The sequence below is a fragment of the Saccopteryx leptura genome, chromosome 1 (assembly GCF_036850995.1).
Source record: "Saccopteryx leptura isolate mSacLep1 chromosome 1, mSacLep1_pri_phased_curated, whole genome shotgun sequence".
Lineage (NCBI taxonomy): Eukaryota > Metazoa > Chordata > Mammalia > Chiroptera > Emballonuridae > Saccopteryx > Saccopteryx leptura.
In genome coordinates this window covers 146,714,627-146,736,393 of record NC_089503.1, presented here as the reverse complement: position 1 = coordinate 146,736,393, position 21,767 = coordinate 146,714,627, and the positions used below count along the sequence as shown (strand labels likewise).

The 21,767-nt window shown below is 37.3% G+C and overlaps 1 protein-coding gene across 1 annotated transcript; it reads right to left on the bottom strand.

The window, feature by feature from the left end:
- Window positions 1-3,945: 3,945 nt before the first annotated feature.
- Window positions 3,946-19,130, bottom strand: UTP15 (UTP15 small subunit processome component). The gene is made up of 12 exons (XM_066377114.1): window positions 18,999-19,130; window positions 16,705-16,797; window positions 16,419-16,603; window positions 13,785-13,963; window positions 13,060-13,185; window positions 11,116-11,251; window positions 9,167-9,251; window positions 7,798-7,947; window positions 6,792-6,893; window positions 6,282-6,415; window positions 6,049-6,107; window positions 3,946-5,173 (listed from the first exon to the last, which is right to left on the bottom strand). Exons 1-12 carry the CDS (start codon window positions 19,086-19,088, stop codon window positions 4,956-4,958), a joined length of 1,557 nt encoding a protein of 518 aa, XP_066233211.1. The 5' UTR covers window positions 19,089-19,130; the 3' UTR covers window positions 3,946-4,955.
- Between the last annotated feature and the right edge of the window lie 2,637 nt (window positions 19,131-21,767).

The following is a 21,767-nucleotide window of genomic DNA, read 5'->3' as shown; positions in this document are numbered from 1 at the left end:
AGATTTAATAAATTAATATATGTACCTTGATAAGAATATTGCTTTAGTAAGCATATTATTAGATTTGGCCATTATTATTATTATTATTGTTCATAGTTTTCCAGTTTTGATCACCCTTATATTTATTAAGCAGAATTTTATATAATCTTCTTTACAAGTTGACTATTGAGTTTCCTATCATTAATAATGTACTGACTTATACTATACTCACAAGCTAATAAAACTGCTAGCCTATATTTAAATTTATGAGTAATAATCTTATGGTAGAAAACCATGTGTATAAGCTCACATAATATTCTCTTAGAAATTATAGAGGCCCTGGCCGGTTGGCTCAGCGGTAGAGCATCGGCCTGGCGTGCAGGGAACCCGGGTTCGATTCCTGGCCAGGGTACATAGGAAAAGCGCCCATTTGCTTCTCCACGCCCCCCCTCCTTCCTCTCTGTCTCTCTCTTCCCCTCCCGCAGCCAAGGCTCCATTGGAGCAAAGATGGCTGGGGCGCTGGGGATGGCTCCTTGGCCTCTGCCCCAGGCGCTAGAGTGGCTCTGGTCTCGGCAGAGCGATGCCCCAGAGGGGCAGAGCATCGCCCCTGGTGGGCATGCCGGGTGGATCCCTGTCGGGCGCATGCGGGAGTCTGTCTGACTGTCTCTCCCCGTTTCCAGCTTCAGAAAAATACAAAAAAAAAAAGAAAAAAAAAAAAAGAAATTATAGAATAAGGAAATTCATATATGCTACTGTGAACAAATTATACAGCAATTGTCTATTTTCTTCTTTCTCAATTCTTTGTTACTATCTAGATCTTTTCCCACTGGAAGATAAGAATGGGTTAGGCAGGTGAGCCTCAAAAATAGACAATAATAAAAAGAAAATTAATGACTCCTTTTCACTTTTTTCCTATGTGGAAACTGCTTCTGATACAGGGATTATTTTTTCTTTTCATTGGGAGCACTTTACCCCAATATAATGTTGTCTGTCAATTATATTTCAAAAATTTTAAAACCTTGAGAAAATATTTCTTGAGTCCAATGTTTTATATGTAGTAATGTCTATAGAGAATTGGCAACCCCATTAAATTAATATAGTTTATATTTTTAGCCTTTTGGTCAATAAAATAATTCATCACAGTCTGAGCTAATATAGTTAACTTCAATAAAGGAAAGTCTGCATTAATAAATATGCTTAAAGACAAACAATATAGTTCTATTTATAATTTCTACTACAAACTAATGATTTGATGGGAATTAACATCTTACTTCCATGAATAATCAGTGAATGTCTTATTTGTGTATACTGCAAATCACAGCATTTACTTTCAAAATGCTTGTCATTTTCAAGTCTGTTTCAAGTCAGGTATACCCCTCATTTTATAGTTTACATAATTTAGTTAGAAACATGCTTTATAATAGTATAAAACTTCTTACAAAGAGCCTTATTGAAATGATCCAAATGATGTTAATAATCAGGGAATCTAAGAAAAAGCTCCCAACTGGCATAGGGCAAGGAGATTTTCCATAATCACAAATATGTGAAAAGCACAGTAAAGCACTACATATCACTGCATTTATTCTCACAACAATCCTGCAAGGGAGGTGATATTAGCCCATTTGACAGATATGGAAGCTGTGGCTCAGAGCAGCTGGGACTTTCCCCAGATCGTAAAGCTCATTCATATTCTTTCCATTATTCTATATTGTTGAAAATTTCAATCTTTAACTCAAAGAGGCCTTGGTTAGATTTATTTTCATATTTCTGGTTAGCATATAGTAATTATTGATGGTTTTTGAACCCACTTTATCAGCATAGCAATAACCACATATCTTGGTAGTGTTCTGAGAGAACTTACCTTACTCCTTAGAAAGACCAACTTGATTCAGACAGGGCTGTGGAAAAGCAGGTTTATCATGACTTTTTAAAATAATACTGCCACCTTGTGGACACATGGTGAGCTAAGGTAAGTTTACCTAATGCTCAGTTTCAGTTTCATTTAAAATGCTCAACCAGCATTGAAAATCACTTCCAGAAACACTGAGTTGCAACTCTCAGCAACATAATAATATAATTTCAAATGATACACAGTAGCCAAATTGTGTTTGCATGTGAATTGCCAAGCTGGATACAATAAGCATTTGTTCATTTTGTTCATTCAGTACATGTTTACTAAGCACCAACTGGAATTGTGAAGTCAAGAACGCAAACATGAATGAGGACATGTCCATGTTTCTAGAATATAAGATGCTATTCCTGGAGTGGTTGAGAATATGTGCTCTGGAGCGACTACCTGAGTTCAAATCCCAGATCTGCCACTAACCTACTGCACGGCTTTGGACAAGTGACCTAAACTTTGTCACTTTGGCATCTCTCTGTGCAGTGGAAATAATAGTAGCTCCTACCCCATAATTATTAAGTATCTTGTGGAATACAAAGTACCTCACCTGAGAAGTTCTTCAAAGAATACATCTTGGAAGTGACACTGGTTGAGTGGAGTCTTGAGTGGAAAGGCGGACAGCACTTCCTCAGATAAAGATGAATAGCAGGGATGAGACATTAACAAATAAACACTTTAAGATGAAAAACAAAGACTCGCTCTCTAGGATCAGAATTTGTATTTACTTATCCTAGTAAACACTCCTCAAAATGCACAAAAATTTATGTAAAAGCTTGCTCAGTACAGAATTGCTTGTAACTATAAAACAGAAACTATTGGCCCTGACTGGTGGGTCAGTGGATAGTATCAGCCCAGTGTATGGATGTCCTGAGTTCAATTCCTGGTCAGGGCAAAAGGAGAAGCAACCATCTGCTTCTCCCCCTCTCCCTCTCTTATTTCTCCCTCTTTCCTATCCACAGCCAGTGGCTTGATTGGTTTGAGTGTGGCTCAGGCACTGAGCATAGCTCTGTTGGAGCATAACAGCTTCAACGCTAAAAATAGCTCAATACTGAGCACTGGCCCTAGATGGGGTTGCTGGATTGATTCTGGCTGGGGCATATGTGGTAGTCTGCCTCACTATCTCCCCTCCTCTCACCTAAAATAAAATAAAATAGAAACTACCTAATTGCCCATTTATAGGAAACTGGTTAAATCAATTATGGTACATCTATACAGTGATATAGGCCAGCATAAAAAAGAATGAAGCTGAGCCATATGTACTAATATGGAATGATCTCTAAATAATAGTAAGTAGAAAACTGAAATGCAGAACAGTATCTAACCACTGCAGCTCTCAGTGAAGTTATGCTAAAGGGAACGAGTACTGGCAACCCCAGAAGGCAGACCAGTTTAGAGTGCTGGGATGACGAGGAGCTCAAGGTTGGGGAATTCAGGAGTAAATGAACTATCATAGTTAATTCTATGTTAAATGAGAACCAGCAGGCTTGGATGGCTGTAGTGAGAATAAGTAAGGTATAGGAAACCCTTGTTGCATGTTATACACTTGATGGCAAATTGTCTCTAGGTAGAATTTCAACTTCTGATTTTTATTAGTATACCTACTTGTAAAGTTCAATATTTAAAAAAAACTTCTAAATACAAACTTAATTTATATATATTAATCCTTCTCAACACGAACCGTTTCTGACCTTAACTAACCTCATAATTACTCAGGAAAGCAAACTCTTGACTTATTACACACCATTACCTTGTATAATTGTTTAAATCACTTCATGAAAGGGAAATTAGACCCCTTTTGTGAGCATATATCCTTTAACAAAACAAAGAAATGTCTTTTTTCTGCTTAAAAAAATCTGAATTTACAAAACTAAAATTTTAAGATTTCCATTACAAAATTTTTCATTACCTAAAGGTTCTCCTAGCCCACAGCGTATGTCCTTACAGATAATTAACCACTTGAGGTGGGACAGGAATTAGGGGAAGGTGGGAGAGAGGTAGGAAGTGTGAAAGCAGCTAATGGCTGTCCATCAGGAATTGATACATCTCAGAAAGCCAACAACAAAAAATAAGAATCTCTTTATTATAAATGTGATTTATACTGGATCTTTTAAAAAAATACAGCTATTTTTTAAAGCAAGCTACTCAGGCTTGGGATTCTAAAAAACAAGAAGACTGTGTAAAGAAAATAATCTAAATACAGATCAAATGGTTTCCAGAGAGGTCGGCAACTCTAAGTTCCAAACATATGTCTAAAAGGCTGAAAGCCTAGCTATTATAAGAGATATGGCAAATTTTATCACTCTTCTGACCCGAAGCAAGGTAAAAACTTGGAAGAAAGGCTGACTATTAAGGGGAAGAAAAAAAAAGGTCCAATAACATTTATCTGTAGACCTTGTTCTGATAAGGGTAGTCAAAATTAAAGAAATAAAAAGAAAACCTGGGGTTGAGAGCACAATTTTTAGCTCTCCAATCTGCCCCATCCCTCTCTGTGAATTCATAACTAACTAGTGTCAACTATTCAGTGGCCACTGATTTGACACACTTGGGACCTGATACCAGCCGAAGTGGAACACGTGACTCAGTGATGCTGTCACGGAGAAGGGCTGCAAGTTCAGTTGGGGCCGGGACATCCCAAGCGCAAAGATGAAAGAATTGATCTGTATTGCCATTTGTTTGGTTGTTGTTTTTTTCCAGGATAAGATTAAAAGATAAAGCCCTGTTCCGTTGGCAGGGTTCCCAGTTGAAACTCAACTCTCTGCCTAGTTCTGAAGGCTTACCCAAAATATTGATTCAGAATTTTGCTGTATTAAAATTAACATCAACTTGTCCAAGATGGGTATGAACTATGATCAAGACAATTGAGATCTTAGCCAAAGATGCCAGAAAATAATCCAAACAATTAAAATGGAAAACTATGTCATAAAACAGGTACTTATTTTGCAATCATAGTTAATCCAGTCTCTTCCATAATTGCTTCTGTAGTTTTTAATGTGTCAAAAGATTCTTTTTCCAATAGTTAATAGAATCAAATCGATCCCAAGTTAATAGTTCTTATGCGTCTTTTTAGGAGGCACTATGACTCTATCTTCTTGCTTTCTAGAAATCCATCAGGAGTATACTGCAATACAGAAGTGCTTTCGTTCCTTGTCATGGTGGCAAAAAGCATATCCATCATCCCCAAAGTTTCTAGCAGTTCTTTTTGGTAATCAATCTCTTTTTCTACAAGTCCTTGAAGTAACAAAAACTTTTTATCAACTACAGGTGACTGACCAATCACAGGCAGATATATATCTAGAAACAGAGAGAGAAAACACATTAACTAGAAATATCTTTCTAAACAATGAATACCAATATTTAGGAAAAGCATAAAAATATGAAATATAAAGACACTGAAAAATCTGTACTTATTTTACAAATTATGATTTACAGAAAGTAAACAATTCACCTGAATAAATGTATTTCAAAAAATAAATAATTACAAAATGTACATCACGGGAGTTCTGACTTTTCTCTCTCCCATTAAATAATAGTCCTGGTCAGTGGAGGATATGGGGGTATGGGGGATCAATGGTGATGGATGAGGACGCGACTGGTGTGGTGAATACACAATACAGTACATAGATTATGTGTTGTGGAACCTGAAACTGTGTAATTTTGCAATAAATTCAATAAAAAAATATATAGTCAAGGTCACTGCAGATGTTTAAGAAAAAATTTAATTTTTTTAAATTTATTGATTTTAAAGAGGAGGGGGAAAGAGAGGGGGAGGAAGATGAGAGAGAGTAAAAGAGACAGAAACAGTGATTTGTTGTTCTACTTATTTATGCATTCATTGGGTGATTCCTGTATGTGCCCTGACGGAGGTCGAACCTACGACCTTGGCGTATTTGGACAATGCTGTAACCAAATAAATGACCTACTGCCAAGGCCAAGTAAAAAGTTTTTTAAATCATCATAACCCTAGTCCCAGCAATTCAAAGTCAAACCACTGTAATTTTATTCCATTTTAAAATTTGTTGATGTACTCTTGTTTTCTCCATAAAAATCTTCACTGAAGAATTGATACAAACAAGGTATTTTGATTTGAGTTCCAAAGTTGATTTCATATTTTGACATCTCACTTTTACAAGCATGCTAGGATTTTTCGAGTTTTAACAACTACTTACCAATAATTATTTCAGCAGCACTGATCAAAACAGAAGCAAATCTTGGCTGAGACAGATTCCTACAAAGCAGAAATAGTTTACTGAAACTTGCCAACTTTTTTTTTTTAAATCTTAAAATAGATTTACTGAGTTGTCCTATCAGTCCTCTAGAAAGATCACATAAAGTAAATGTTTCTCATTTGGAGATAAAGGATTTTAGATGTAAAAATATGTATTTCAGACATAAAACATACCTTATCAAAAAATTAAGAACACGACTGATTTCTTTTTCATCTCGACCTGCAAGAGCATTTGCAAGGACTCCTCTTCGATTTAGCTCCTTTATGATGGAAACTGTAATCTCAGGTGTCTTGATTGTACAAGTGGGCTAGAAAAATTTTCAGAGTCAACATGAGCAAACAAGACAGCACAAGAATTACTAAACAATTGCCAAATTTAAATGTTTTATCTTCACAGTTTTGAGGCATGGTGAGGTGAGTAATAAAATTATTCTTTTAGAAATATGCTCTCTGGAGGTTTGTCAATGATGATAATGTACTGCTGTGATAGGTCATGTAGTTAATGGGGGAGACAGCGCATGTGTGGGGGAGAGGGCGTACAGAAAACCTCCCTACCTTCCCTCGATTTTGCTGTCAACCTAAAACTGCTTTAAAAACATAAAGTCTTAAATGTACACACACACGCTTATACATACACATATCTACACACTCTCTCTCTCTCTCACTCACTCACTCCTCACTCACCTCAAGGACTCTGTCAAGTGCTTTGGAGATCCGGAAATGTTTCAGATCCCTGTCATACAATTCTAGGTGTTTTCTTGATGGCCTGTTGATCAAAATGTCATCCTGCATTGAAAAGTAAATTTATAGAGAAAAATCAACTCATAAGTTTAAAATAAACTTTTTCAAAGTGGTATTTTTTATACCAGGGCATTCCTGAACTAGTCATAAATAATGGTCATATGCCCATAATATAGATAAAATAAAAATGGAATAATATGTCACATCAATGTTTTCTTTTTTTTAAATTGAATTTATTGAGGTGACACTGGTTAACATAATTAGACAGGTTTCAGGCGCCCAGTTCGACAACTCATCTCCATACACTGTATTGTGTGTCCACCCCCCAAGTCAAGTCTTTGCCCGTCACCATTTACCATCAATGTGCTCTTCCTCTCCTATTACTTTAACTTACAATACATACACAGCACCTCAATTCCAGGAAAACATTACTGAATTCAATTCTCTTTATGTGGCAGGCAATGTGATTCAGTAGAAAGAGAAAATGAGATTCATAGAAATTGGGATCTAGTCAACAATTCTGGTTACCAGTGATGAAATGCTGGATCAATTATAACTTCTTTATGTCTCCATCCCCTCAGAGGCCAAATGGTGACATTATTGACTACTTCTTTTCAGAGTTTTTTGAAAGAGCTAATCAGATAAGAGTGTGAAAGACATTGATTTGAATATGGCAAAGTACTATAACATTGTTATGATTCAAGGTATTAAATAAAGTAGTCCTTATTCCCCATTACTTCTTAGCAGTGTCTCCAATCTAGCAATCTGGAGATAAATCTGATACAGAAAAAAGCAATATAATGTTAAATGCCACGTAAACTATAGTTTCCAGTAATGTTCAGGGAATCAGAGGGCTACTCTAAACAAATTTCACCTTAAAATACATACATACATATAGATAGACAGATATAAATAGATTTAGATATAGATATAGAAAATATATAAATACCCGTTGTTTCATGTAATTTTTTCCTTTAATAAAAGTTCGATATGCTGGCCTTCTTCTCCTGGGAAGGGACTCCTTCTTTGCTTCAGATTTCCGATGTTTAACACTCAGTATTCCATTGGTCATTCCTACAACTATTGTCTCATCTTCATGCTACCAGCAATTAGAAAAATAAGTTAGTCTATTCTTAACTCATAATTTATCTAACTTTTTCCTCCAAATATCATTGATAATGTGTTTGCTGCTTATCCATACTTTCACCAAGAGCTCCATTCAGATAAAGATACTCTCCCTAATAATGATGTATATAAAGAGTTAGAGAAAAATCATTTTCTCCTCTAGGGTACTATTATAGTAACAGAACATATACCTGTTATAACTTATCACTGGCATTTTGTATAATAATACAGTTAATAATATCTTAGAGTACTCTTAAAATATTTTTTCTGCATCTTCTTACTAGAAAAAAAAGGATTATATAGTGATGTGATTTTCTAGATTCTTGCCATAAAAATACTTGATTTTCTTTCCCCTCACAATTTAGCTCTTTTGTGTGTGTGTGTGTGTGTGACAGAGACAGAGAGGGACAGACAAACATGAAGGGAGAGAGATGAGAAGCATCAATTCTTCATTGTGGCGCCTTAGTTGTTCATTGATTGCTTTCTCATATGTGCCTTGACTGGGGGGCTACAGCAGACCAAGTGACCCCTTGCTCAAGCCAGCGACCTTGGGCTCAAGCTGATGAACCTTGCTCAAACCAGATGAGTCTGCGCTCAAGCCGGTGACCTCAGGGTTTTGAACCTGGGTCCTCCGCATCCCAGTCCAACACTCTATCCACTGCGCCACTGCCTGGTCAGGCCCAATTTAGATTTCTATATAATATATTCAAATATCCTCCTACTCAGTGGCACATGAAACTTGACAGTGGACATTCCAGAAAGAGCAATCAACAAAGAAAAGAAGCTATTTCATTTTACTGTCCCCTTTCCTCCCTTCTTTTTTTTCCGCTCAGAGAGCCAATTTGCCTTTCTACATAGTTAACCATTCAGTTAAATGTTTTGAGAAAGATTTATCAACTCTATCAACTTTCCAGGTCCTGCCCATAGTGTTAACAATACCTACAGCACTGTTTTATTTGAAGCTAGGCAGTGAGTAGGACCCAAATCTGAACGCATGCTAAGTTATTGGGACAAGTCATATATATCATATATTCTAGTAATTATCTTATTCAATTCTCTATTGCAAGAAGAAAATAAGAGTCACACAAATACAAAGATAAACGCTAACATTCTATTTTACTTTCATTTAACAGGCAAGGTTAGTGAAAGCTGTAAGGTTAGTGAAAGCTTTAAAAGGAACTAAATGTACTTACTGCAAGTGCAAGACTCAAAATTGAAGCTGCATAATCAAAACTGTGAACTACTTTGTAGGAAGTTGTGCTATACACTTTCACCTTCCTGATAAAAAAAAAAGCTTTGTCACAAATCATCTTGGAAATGAGTATAAAATGCAAGTTTTCTAATTTTTGAAAATTTAATATATGAATATTAAAATTTACACAACAATGAAGATAAATAATGATTAGCAATATTAATTACAAACTAATTCACCACTGAATCTCTCTTAAAAATGAACTAGTTTTTAGGACTACTCATAACATTTGTATAGACTGACTAGCCACCAGAAGGATAAGCTATGAACCCCTGTAGCCTGAAGATAAACTTGAGAATAAAGAAGTACAGATGAAAGTACACTGGAAGTCAAAAGGGCAGTCTTTCTCAACGTCAGCACTACTGACACTTTCTGGGTTGGATAATTCTTTGTTGTGGGGGCTACTCTGTGTACTACAGGATGTTTAGCAGTATCCTTGGCCTCAACTAACTCTATGCCAGCAGCACTCTGCCCCCAAGTTGTGACAACAACCAAAATGTCTCCAGATATTGTCAAAAATCCCCTGGGGGACAAAAGTCATTCTGGGTTGAGAACAGATAGAGCCAACTTATTTAGCTTTTAAAGAACATATCTAAAAATCAAGTCCCAAATTGTCTTGCTATGTATTTATATAATAATTTCCTTTGTATTAGAAATATTTTCTAGCTTTAAAATATGTATGCATTTTGCCCCGGCCAGTTGCTCAGTGGTAGAGTGCCGGCCCAGTGTGTGGATGTCCTAGGTTCAATTCCTGGTCAGGGCACACAGGAGAAGCGGCCATCTGCTTTTCCACCCCTCTCCTTCCTCTTCCTCTCTCTCTCTCTCTCTCTCTCTCTCTTTCTCTCTTCTCCTCCCACAGCCATGGCTCGACTGGTTCAAGCTCATCAGCCCTGGGCACTGAGGAGGCTCCGTGGAACCTCCTCCTCAGGTGCTAAAAAAACAGCTTGGTTACAAGGATGGCCCCAGATGGGTAGAGCATCGGCCCCAGACGAGGGTCGCCAGGTGGATTCTAGTCAAGGCACAAGCAGGAGTCTATCTCCCCTCCTCTCACTTGGAAAAGAAGGAAAAAAATGTATGTTTTTTAATAGACAGGCTGAAGAAACAAATTTTTACTTTTACTAAATTTTAATTAACTTTTCATTTTAAAACTAAAGCAGTATAAAAATATTTTTCTGTTAAACATAGGTATATTTCACTTTAATCACTATAAAATATTGTTATTATAGGACATGTATTACATGCTCAAATTGCTTCTAATCTCTCAATAATTTTTACATTGATTACATATTAAAATATTTTAGATACATTGGATTAAATCATTTTTACCTAGTTAAATTAATTTTAACTAGTTCTTATCACCGTTTTACTGTTGCTACTAAAACATTTTAAATGACAGATATAGCTCACATTATATTTCTACTAAACAGCACTGTTCTAGAATATTACCTAATGGAATTCTAATATCTATCTAACATAGAAATAATTGGACCATAATAATATATAGAAATCTTTACATGACGTTTTAAAATTTAAAGAACATAAGCTAGAATATACATATATACTCATTACTATTTGAAAATATACAAATATACAATAATGATTTTAAAAGAAAATCAGGACATAGATTGTTCTAAAAAATCAATGTTTGAATGATTCAATAAAATTTCTTAAGTATATCAGCTAAAGCAATAAACTACATCAAAGGAGAATATAAGTTTGCTATATGTAAATAAAAGGTCAAAACTATTTTCAGCTCAACAGATTTTTGTTCATAGAAATCATTTGGCAGAATATTTATTTTATCCCAAATACTGCAGAAATAATTAATTTCCTCAAGCAGTAAACACTTGGATACTCATAATGATGAAGAAAGGAAATTTAAATGCTAACCTATCCAGTGAACCAGAGAGTAACCTCTCTCCAGAGCTGCTCAGACATAAACATGTCACAGTTTTATGATGATTTTTCAAAGACACTAGCAGCTGTCCTCCTTTCAGTATGTCCCAGACTTTAACATAACGACCACCTAGAAAAAGAAATAATCGTTAGTTTGATACTCCACCTACAGATTAAAAATTTTAAAGCTCTGGAAAGCATTCTTCACTGGACACTCCACAGCAGAGGTTAAGTGAGGGATTCCAGAGTCAGACTGCCTGGTTTCAAAGCTGAGTCCACCATTTCCCGGGGGTGTCAATAATAATAACAGTTCCTACCTCACAGAACTGTCATGACAAATAAGTTCACATTTGAAAAGTACACAGAACTACCTGGTAAAATAAAAAGTAAAACCAAAAGAGATTTTAAGAAAATCATAATAAAAGCAGCTTTCGAAAGAAATATAAAACCACAGAAATAATGTAAATTTTATTTCCCCAAAATTTTGTGAATCCCAATAAAATTGAGAAACTTCCCTATACCATTTTTTACTCTAAGAATTGGAAGGATCCTAAAAGGCATTTAATCCAGTTTAAAAAGAATTTTTTAAATACAGCATATTTTCTTTCATTGAAGTATGAAGCAAAACTCTAATAGGTAAATTCAAAAAAGGGTTTGTGGAAGGGGGAGCAAATGTCTTACCTATCCTGACTAGGCAACAGGGACAATTTACAGTCCTTGTATTCTTACATGTGACAGCTCAGGAGAGGTTACAGTTTGAAACCACTGATCTAGCCCAGTAGTCAGCAAACTCATTAGTCAGCAGAGCCAAATATCAACAGTACAATGATTGAAATTTCTTTTGAGAGCCAGATTTTTTAAACTTAAACTATATAGGTAGGTACATTCCTTATCGAGGTAGCGCCCGCACGTGGTATTTTGTGGAAGAGCCACACTCAAGGGGCCAAAGAACTGATTCTAGCCCAACCTCTCATTTTCAAGACTTACAGATATTAAGGCATTGCTCAAGGTCACATAAATAGTGATACAGTGAAGGTTAGCATACCAGTACCTATTGTCCCTGTTCATCATGAATTTTTCCTTTCTCAAAATAACAGCAAGACAAATAGATATGTCTGACGATGTTATCAACTTATTTTGAAATCAAATAGGTACTGGGGAAAAGAGTATAAAACAGGATAATATCAGAATTCCAAAAAAAAATACTACACACAACCATGTGTATGCTCTAATGTATACATACTATTCTGTATTCTTCTAAGGTCAGCACAATAATTTTGACTTGACAAATGAAAACAGCCAATTTACTTCTTCCATTATAATTTTGAAAATGCACTATGATCAATATAACAAAAACACTCAGCTCCAAATAGATGAAAAATGTATCAAAGCCTCTCTTGACCTTATATTGTAATATCTCCTCCTCCAGCAGTATCAGCTCTTTGTTGGGTAAGACCATTTCAATCAAGAGTCACAAGAAAAAAGACAAACCTAATTCTAGTCTGAAAAAAACTGTTTTCAAAAGCTGCCGCAGATGTCTTAAGTAAGAATAACAGGTGAATAACCTGGGTTTCTGGGGGAAGAACATTAAGCAGGCTCTCAAGTTCTGGGGTTTCAGATCTGCCACTGACCACTTTGCCTTGGGCAAATGAGCTAAAACTTTTATTTATTTCCTTAGCTGCCAACAGAGAGAAAACCACCACCTTGCAGGCTCATCTAGGGCATCAGAGATAATATGCACGTGTAACAGCACAGTGTCTAGCTCACATTAAGCACTCAGTAAATGGTAAGTGCTCTGCCTGTAACACTTATCAACTGAGCAAAAACTATACAGGCAATTCAAGTGCATACTGAAGTTTGTAAATTAAAAAAAGTAACTGATAAATCCTCTGATTCAAGACCAAGAATACTGGTGAAAACAATTTTTAAAAGAAATACCTGCTGACACCAGAAGACCTCCAGAGGGAAAAAGCAGAACACTCTCCACTGGCTGCCCGTGCTCAACAGAGATAACACTTGTGTTTGTTCGTGTATCAAACATCTTCACAGTGTGATCATATGAACCTGAAACGTCAAGTTTTGTATTATGTGAGTTTCACTGCTCAAAACAACAACAAAATATATATATATGTGTGTGAGTGTGCATGTATGTGTAGTCAAACACACATTTAAAAGGAGAAAAGCTGAAATAAAATGTTTAAAAGACACACATGGATTCATAAGGATATAGCACCTCCAAACTCTTTGGTACCACTGACTGTTTCTGAAGCACAGTATTACAAGATACAGATTCTTAAACTGTTCTTATCTTCAGATTTCTGTCACTACTGAGTCACCTGGGAATCTCCGCAAGGGGGCCCCCAAAGATTGGACTGCACTGTCCTTGTTTCTTGGCGGCTGGAGGCTCTGGAATAAGAGCACTAAACCCATTACAGTTCTGACTGTCATATGTTTTCAGGGCAGCCTCATGTTTCCAAATACATTTGGAAGACAGTAAAAACAATGTTCAAAAGAAAAAAAAAAACAATCAAATAAACAGAACCATATTTCTTGATAAAAAAAATTTTAAACTCCTCTATCCCAAAAGAGTCCCAAAGCATATTAAAGTCTAGCACAATGAAGTTATAAACTTCAAGAAGGAAAGAAAAAAAGAATTTACCAACCTGTTACAAAGAGATCTGGGTTCAGTTTGCTAGCACATCCACACCTCACATAATCAGAATGTTCTTTGAACGTCAGAATTTCTGTAGAGTTTGGAATATCCCATAATTTAACTGTATAATCATCAGCCCCAGAGACCACATGATATTTGTCAGCTGTAAAATCTACTGAATGAACAGCTCTGAAAGATCAAGGATTAATATATTAAAAAGAAAAAATTATATTTCTGGCACCTTCTAACATAAAACACTCCTTTCCCCCTAATGACCAAAAAAAGTTCAGTTTCAGAGAGTAATTGCAGGGTGAAATCATGAAAGAAAGAGAAAATCTTTAAAACAGGTGTCTGTCCTCAAGCTACTTTAAAATTTTATTTTTATTTTTTTTACAGATACAGAGAGTCAGATAGGGACAGACAGACAGGAACGGAAAGAGATGAGAAGCATCCATCATCAGTTTTTCATTGTAACACTTTAGTTGTTCATTGATTGCTCTCTCACATGTGCCTTGACTAGGGGGCTACAGCAGACCAAGTGACCCTCTGCTCGAGCCAGCGACCCTGGACTCAAGCTGGTGACCCTTGCCCAAACCAGATGAGCCCACGCTCAAGCTGGAGACATTGGGGTCCCAAACCCGGGCCCTCTGCATCCCAGTCCAACGCTACATCCACTGCACCACCACCCGGTCAGGCTACTTTAAAATTTTAAATACCCAAGCACTATGAAGTCAGTAAGAATATTAAACAATAGCTTAAAATCATGTTTTCTAATATGTCAACAATTCTACTTAGCTGCTCAATGAAAGTAAATATTCTAATGGCACAAAGGTACTTTCTTTCCCATTTGAGAAAGAAAAAGAGGGAAGAGGAGGGGGAGAGAGAGAGAGAGAAGCATCAACTCGTTCTCTTTAGTTGTTCCATTTAGTTGTACACTCATTGGTGCTTCACACACATGCCCTAACCAAGGATCAAACCCCAGCCACGGCACACCTGCACAATTCTCTATCCATGGAGCCACCTAGCCAGGGCCAAAGGTACTCTAATTTAAAATTTTAAAAATAGGTAGTTCTCTAAAAAATTCTCAGATTTGCTACTAAGGAGGATCATATTAAGTGAATTTCTGTTATATTTTAACTGTTTCACTGATTAAGACCACCCTGCAATAAAAAAAAAAACCACTCTCAAGATTTTAAATTGATAGCAAAATTACTGCAATGACATTGGGAATTGTGAAACAAAGTTATAATATAAAATTGCCCTGACAATTCAATTTTTTTTTTTTTTTTTTGTATTTTTCTGAAGCTGGAAATGGGGAGAGACAGTCAGACAGACTCCCGCATGCGCCTGACCGGGATCCACCCGGCACGCCCACCAGGGACGATGCTCTGCCCACCAGGGGGCGTCGCTCTGTCGCGACCAGAGCCACTCTAGCGCCTGGGGCAGAGGCCAAGGAGCCATTCCCAGCGCCCGGGCCATCTTTGCTCCAATGGAGCCTTGGCTGCGGGAGGGGAAGAGAGAGACAGAGAGGAAGGAGGGGGGTGGGGTGGAGAAGCAAATGGGCAGCTTCTCCTATGTGCCCTGGCGGGGAATCGATCCCGGGTCCCCCACACGCCAGACCGACGCTCTACCGCTGAGCCAACCGGCCAGGGCAACAATTCAATTTATCAAGGGGCAAAATACTAAATCCAAGAAGAAAATCCACCTTTCAACTTGACTTCAAAATACGAAGTTCTAATACAGTCCAGGATTATAAATAGTTGTGAGGTTGCCTTTAGAGCAGCAGTTTATAATCTCAATCGGGTCACGGAACTCACTGAGAAGTTAATGAACACTACAGGGTGTCTTCCTAGATAAACATCCATTTCCTAGAATGTCACTACAATTCTAGGGAATTCATGAGCCCTATCAAATTGGACCTTATGACTGAACCAGGACACAGACTCTTCCTTAGCACAACCAGGAAATAAAGTACATAAAGGTACATAATCTTCTCTGTGTTTTCATTCAAAGCCTAGAAAACAAACAGAGCTTAAACAAAACAAAAAGAAACATAAAATCCAACTGCCTATAACTGTATGGTAAAAAAAAGTTAATTAGAGCTATTATGATCATTTTGCAATATACACAAATATCAACTCACTATACGTGAAACTAATATAATGTTGTATGTTAATTACAGCCCAATCTAAAACAATTTTTTTTTATTTATTCATTTTAGAGAGGAGAGGGGGAGAGAGAGGGAGAGAGAGAGGGAGAGAGAGAGAGAGAGAGAGAGGAGAGACAGAGAGAGAGAAGGGGGGAGGAGCTGGAAGCATCAACTCCCATATGTGCCTTGACCAGGCAAGCCCAGGGTTTCGAACTGGCGACCTCAGCATTTCCAGGTCGATGCTTTATCCACTGCGCCACCACAGGTCAGGCCTCTAAAACAATTTTTTAAAACTGTCTCTTACTGCCTGACCTGTGGTGGCGCAGTATATAATTGGATTGTTGAGGTCGCCAGTTCAAAACCCTGGGCTTGCCTGGTCAAGGCACATATGGGAGCTGATGCTTCCTGCTCCTCCCCCTTCTCTTTTGCTCTCTCTTTCCCCTCTCTAAAATGAATAGTCTTAAAAAAATAATAATAATAAAAATTGTCTCTTACTTAGTATGGCCTTCAAACTGCCTGAGGGGAGCCCTCCCAGTTATATCAAAAAGATGAACTCCACCATCTTCACTGCCAGCTACAAGCAATCTACCATCCTGTCGAAAAGTAGCACAGTACGCTGTGTCTTTAAATCGGGAAAAGGTTTTTATAGGTTCTTGGGAGTATCGACCATAAATGTGAATCTACAAGATAAAAAACAGTATTTCACCAAATGGCTCACAATCAATAGTAAATAATCAACAGTAAATACAAACTACAGAAAAAATATTAATGTTATATTTACCCTTGAAGAAGCTGTAACAGCGTAATTATATGGAGGCTGCGGAGAAAAGTCTACTTTTGATACTGCACCAAACTCCTTGATCTGAACAGGGGTCTTAATAAAAAATAATACAGAGTATTAACAGAGTTACAACTGGTAATACCTGCTTAAGCACTATATAATTTCTTAATGACCAGTGACCACTGTTTTTTGTTCTTAGTAACATTTACTAGGTTGTACTTAATTCAGAAATATAAAGAAAGCAAAAGGTCCAAATCCCATCACCCTATCCTATCCCTGTTGCCATTAATGTAAATAAGCATATGGTTAGAAAGCCATACCCCACTCTTTCTCTTCAGCTGTGAAGTTTTCCATAAATATTACTAGGGAAAAAAAGTTATGTCTATACCAGCATACTCTGAACCATGTATTTAACTGACACAAAGATCATACCATGAAGGTTGTTCTGCACCTCACTTTTTACTTAATACTACGTCTCAGCTAACTTTTAATATGAGCAATAGATTTATCATCCATTATAGGACACATCATAATTTACCAATCACTTCTGAAGGACACAGGCTTTTCCAAAATTTCTAATATTTCAAATATACTTCAGTGAATATCTTTATATATATCTTAGCAAATTCGGGGGAGTAATATTCATTAAGTTTCTAGCTTGGAATTTACAAGGCTGAAAGGTATTTTTATCATGCAAAATAATGCCAAATTACTCTCCTGAAAGTTGGCACCATTTTCCTCTCTCCCAAGTAGTAATGATCAAAATTTTTCGTTCGTGCCAATAGATAAAAAAAAGTAATATTTAAATTAATTTTAATTGATTTTAGAAACAGAGGAAGGAGAGATGAGAGAGAAAGACACAGAGAGAGAAGTGTTCATTTGTTCTTCTACTTAGTTGTGCACTTATTGGTCACTTCCCATATGTGCCCTGACCAGGGATTGAACCCGCAACCCTGGTGTTTCAGGAGGACACTCTAACCAAATGAGCTACATGGCCAGGGCCTCCACATTATTGTTTTAATTTGCATTTCTTTCATTATGAGTGAATGAGGCTCTTTTAATATATTTATATTTATCAGTCACTAAAATTTTTTCCCCTAAGTTCTCCTTGGCAGCATATATACTCAATTTCTTTTCTTATTTTTTTTTTAAGTGAGAGACAGGGAGATAGTGAGACAGACTCCCACATGTGCCCTGACCAGGATCTACCCGACAACCCCATCTGGGGCCAATGCTCTGCCCATCTGGGGCCAATGTTCATAACAGCTATTTTTAGCACCTGAAGCAGAGGCTCCACAGAGCCATCCTCAGTGCCCAGGGCAATGCACTCAAATCAACTGAGCCATTGCTGTGGGAGGAGTTGGGGGTGGGGTGGAGAGAAGAAGCAGATGATTGCTTCTCCTGTGTTCCCTGACTGGGAATCAAACCCAGGACTTCAATTCAACATGCCAGACTGACACTCGACCACTGAGCCAACCGGCCAGGGCCCTAAATTTCTATTTCCATTAAACTCCCATTCCCAACCTTTTTTCCATTTTCTACTTTTAATTGTTCATCTTTTTTCTTTAAATCACTGGTAAGCCTTTATCGTCTAGAAGAATTTATTTTGCATCACTTCCTCCCTAGGTTAAGAAAGGCAAAAATAAAAATACCCTGGCACATGAGATTCAAATTCTAAAATTTAATTCATTTGTCATTGATTAATCATCTATTCAGTGCTAGGCACTTGTATGATTAACCTGATTAAGCAGCATGGACTTTTATATAAAATTCCAAGAAAATGTCTGGTATCAAATTTTCTGCCCAAACTATAAGCTGCTGTTAAGATTTGGAGGGGGGGGGGGGGCGGGGGGTTGTATTTTTCGGAAGTTAGAAGCAGAGAGGCAGTCAGACAGATTCCCACATGCACCCGACTGGGATCCACTCTGCATGCCCACCAGGGGGCAATGCTGTGCCCATCTGGGGCGTTGCTCTGTTGCAACCGGAGCCATTCTAGCACCTGAGGTGCAGGCCATGGAGCCATCCTCAGTGCCGGAGCCAACTTTGCTCCAATGGAGCCTTGGCTGTGTGAGGGGAAAAGAGAGACAGAGAGGAAGGAGAGGGGGAAGGGTGGAGAAGCAGATGGGTGCTTCTCCTGTGTGCCCTGGCTGGGAATCGAACCCAGGACTTCCACATGCTGGGCCGACGCTCTACTGCTGAGCCAACCGGGCAGGGCATAGATTATTTTAGTTGTTAGTTCTCTCCTAAGGTATCTAAATTATTACAGATGCTGGAGAGATTGGAAAAATACTTACCTTATAGTTGTTCCAATACAGTGTATCTTGGGTGATTTTTTCACCAAGTATAGGATATGTCTGAATAGTTACAGGCTTATAACCAGCCATAATTTCATATAATTGGACTGTTATATGAAAAGTAAGCAGTCTGATACTGATATTAGAAAAAATTACAGTGACTCCGCGTTACGTCTGAAAAAGAAAATATTTTATATACGTTATTCATAAGCCTGAATATATAGTTATGTGTAGTAGCCTAGTGATCAACAAGCCATTTAATTACAACACAGAAGAAACAATCTAAAGGAAGCAAGAAGAATACAGAGAGGGTTACCATATTACACCATCTACTCAGCTAAACGCAGAGGCTACACACAAATGTTCTCAAACCTAACTGACCAATTTACAACAACTGGGAACAAATCGAGCTTAGCCATCCAGTAGCCAAAGCAGAGAGAAACATGATAGCTTAGAATGTTCGTTTATTGAAGGCAAAACTCCAAATACAAGTTTCCTGAAACTAAAGTAAGATGACATTTAATCTTTAAAAATCCAGTTTAGGGACTTGACTTCCTGAAAACCTAATAAAGAAAGAAAAACAAAGCTTATATTCTAATGTAGAAGCTTAAAATTAAATTTAAAAGCTTAAAAAAAAAACAACCTAAAAGCTAATATTCTGATTAGAAGCTCAAAATTAAATTACAAAATAGGATAAAAATGATTATAATTTTTAACTAACATGTGACTAAGCCAAAATGTGTTTCAGAACTATTCAACTGCAAAAGAGATTCAATTTTATCAGTGAATGATTCCAGTGGTACAACTCATCATCTATTCTGGAAAGCCTGAAAATAGTGCATCAGTACCACCAATATATATTAATGTAGCATATTTTAAAGGCTATTTTCCTGAAACATGGTAATCAATAATTAAATAGGGGGAAATTTCTCTGTTTATTTAAGTACTTACAATGTGTGGAACACTGTTCTAGGTACAAGGGATACAATGGTGATTGAAAGCCATGGTCTGTACCCTCACACAACCCAATATTCTCCATTTCAACTGGTGGCTGGTACCAGCTAGAGATCTGGAATCAGCACTGACTTGTCCTTCTTTCTCACTTCTAACATCCAGAAAAATGTGCTGATTTTATCTCTCAAATCTTTCTAAACTTCATCGTATTCACTCCAGCTAGTTCCACTGCCCTACTTCAGATCTTCTCATCTACTGAAATAGTGCAATAAGGTCTTCCTAACTCCCTCATCCATTTTCCAAATAGCCATCAGCATTGTCTTACTACAATGCAAATCTGGCTTTTGCTACAAAGCCCAACAATGCCCAGAAAAGAAGGTCCGAGCTGCTTAAAATGGTATGTTAGGCCCTCTGTGATCTGGCCCTTGCTTACCTTTCCAGCTTCACCTCTTGTATTCCCTTAACATACCATGCTCTTTCTTCTCTCATTGTCTTTGCCTATTTGCGCTCTCTGCTAGGAATAACCTCTTTCTACCTATTTCCTATTTATCATTTAAAACTCAACTCAATGATCACATTCCCAGGAAAACTTTTCTGACCAAGCTGAGTCAGAGATCTGTCTTCTATAATCCTACTTGACTACATAGTTCTGTCAGTGCACATAACCACATATGTGATTAAACTGAACATTTTTTAAAAAACTAAACATTTTGTATCTGGAACTTTTTTAAAATATTTATTTATTCATTTTAGAGAGGGAGAGAGAGAGAAAAAAAGAGAGAGAAGGGGGCAGGAGCAGGAAGCATCAACTCCCATATGTGCCTTGACCAGGCAAGCCCAGGGCTTCGAACCGGCGACCTCAGCATTTCGGGTCGCCGCTTTATCCACTGCGCCACCACAGGTCAGGCTGTTAAAAACATTTTTTTTTAAGTGCTCAAAGAATGTTTATGGAATGAAGGAAAGGAAGCATTGTCTGGGTTCTACGAGAAAACACAAAATTAAAACAAGTGGTGTGTATAAGATGAACATTGCTATAGGAGTCAACAAACTTTTACTGTAAAGGGCCAGACGATAATCATTTTAGGTTTTGCAGGCCAACAGGCAAATAGAGGATATTATGTATTTACATATAGAGTAAGAAAAAATTTTCCAACTTTTTACTAATAAAAACCCCAAAATAGTTATGAGTATTTTTAATTTATGAATGAAAATAGGAGTCTTCGGAGGAGGAGGATAATATGTCACTTACTTCAGGTTCAACGTTAGTGTTTCCTACCATCATCTAGTCTACAAATGTTCATCTTTAAATATCATTCTTGGCTCAGTTTCTACCCAAACACCAAGCACCAGGCCAGATCTGGCCTCCAAATCTATGCCCCATACTAGACTATAGGCAAAGGAGCACATAACTCTGTCCTGAGAAAAAATAGTTTAAAACTTTAAAAGAATTAAGGAGCAGGAGCAACACTGGTGGAGGGGGAGCACAACATAGAACAAAGGCATGCAGGCAAGAAGTGATGTGACCGTGAAAAGGAAAAACACGATCTAGGCGAGTAGAACCTTAGACACTTGGCTAAATGCTTAAGATACTATTCTATAAAGCAGAATAACAAATATTATATATTCTATAAATAACGTACAGAGTACTCAGAGCTCAGAAAAAAATGTTTAATTCTAACTGGGCGGCTCCTAGAAAGATTCAAAGTGTACATTTCAGCTGGGCTTTTGAGTATAATATTAAAACAGACTGACCCCTTAAGATGGGGGTAAAGGCAGCGGCGGAGGAGGAAGCATTCGAAACTAAGGAAACCTCAG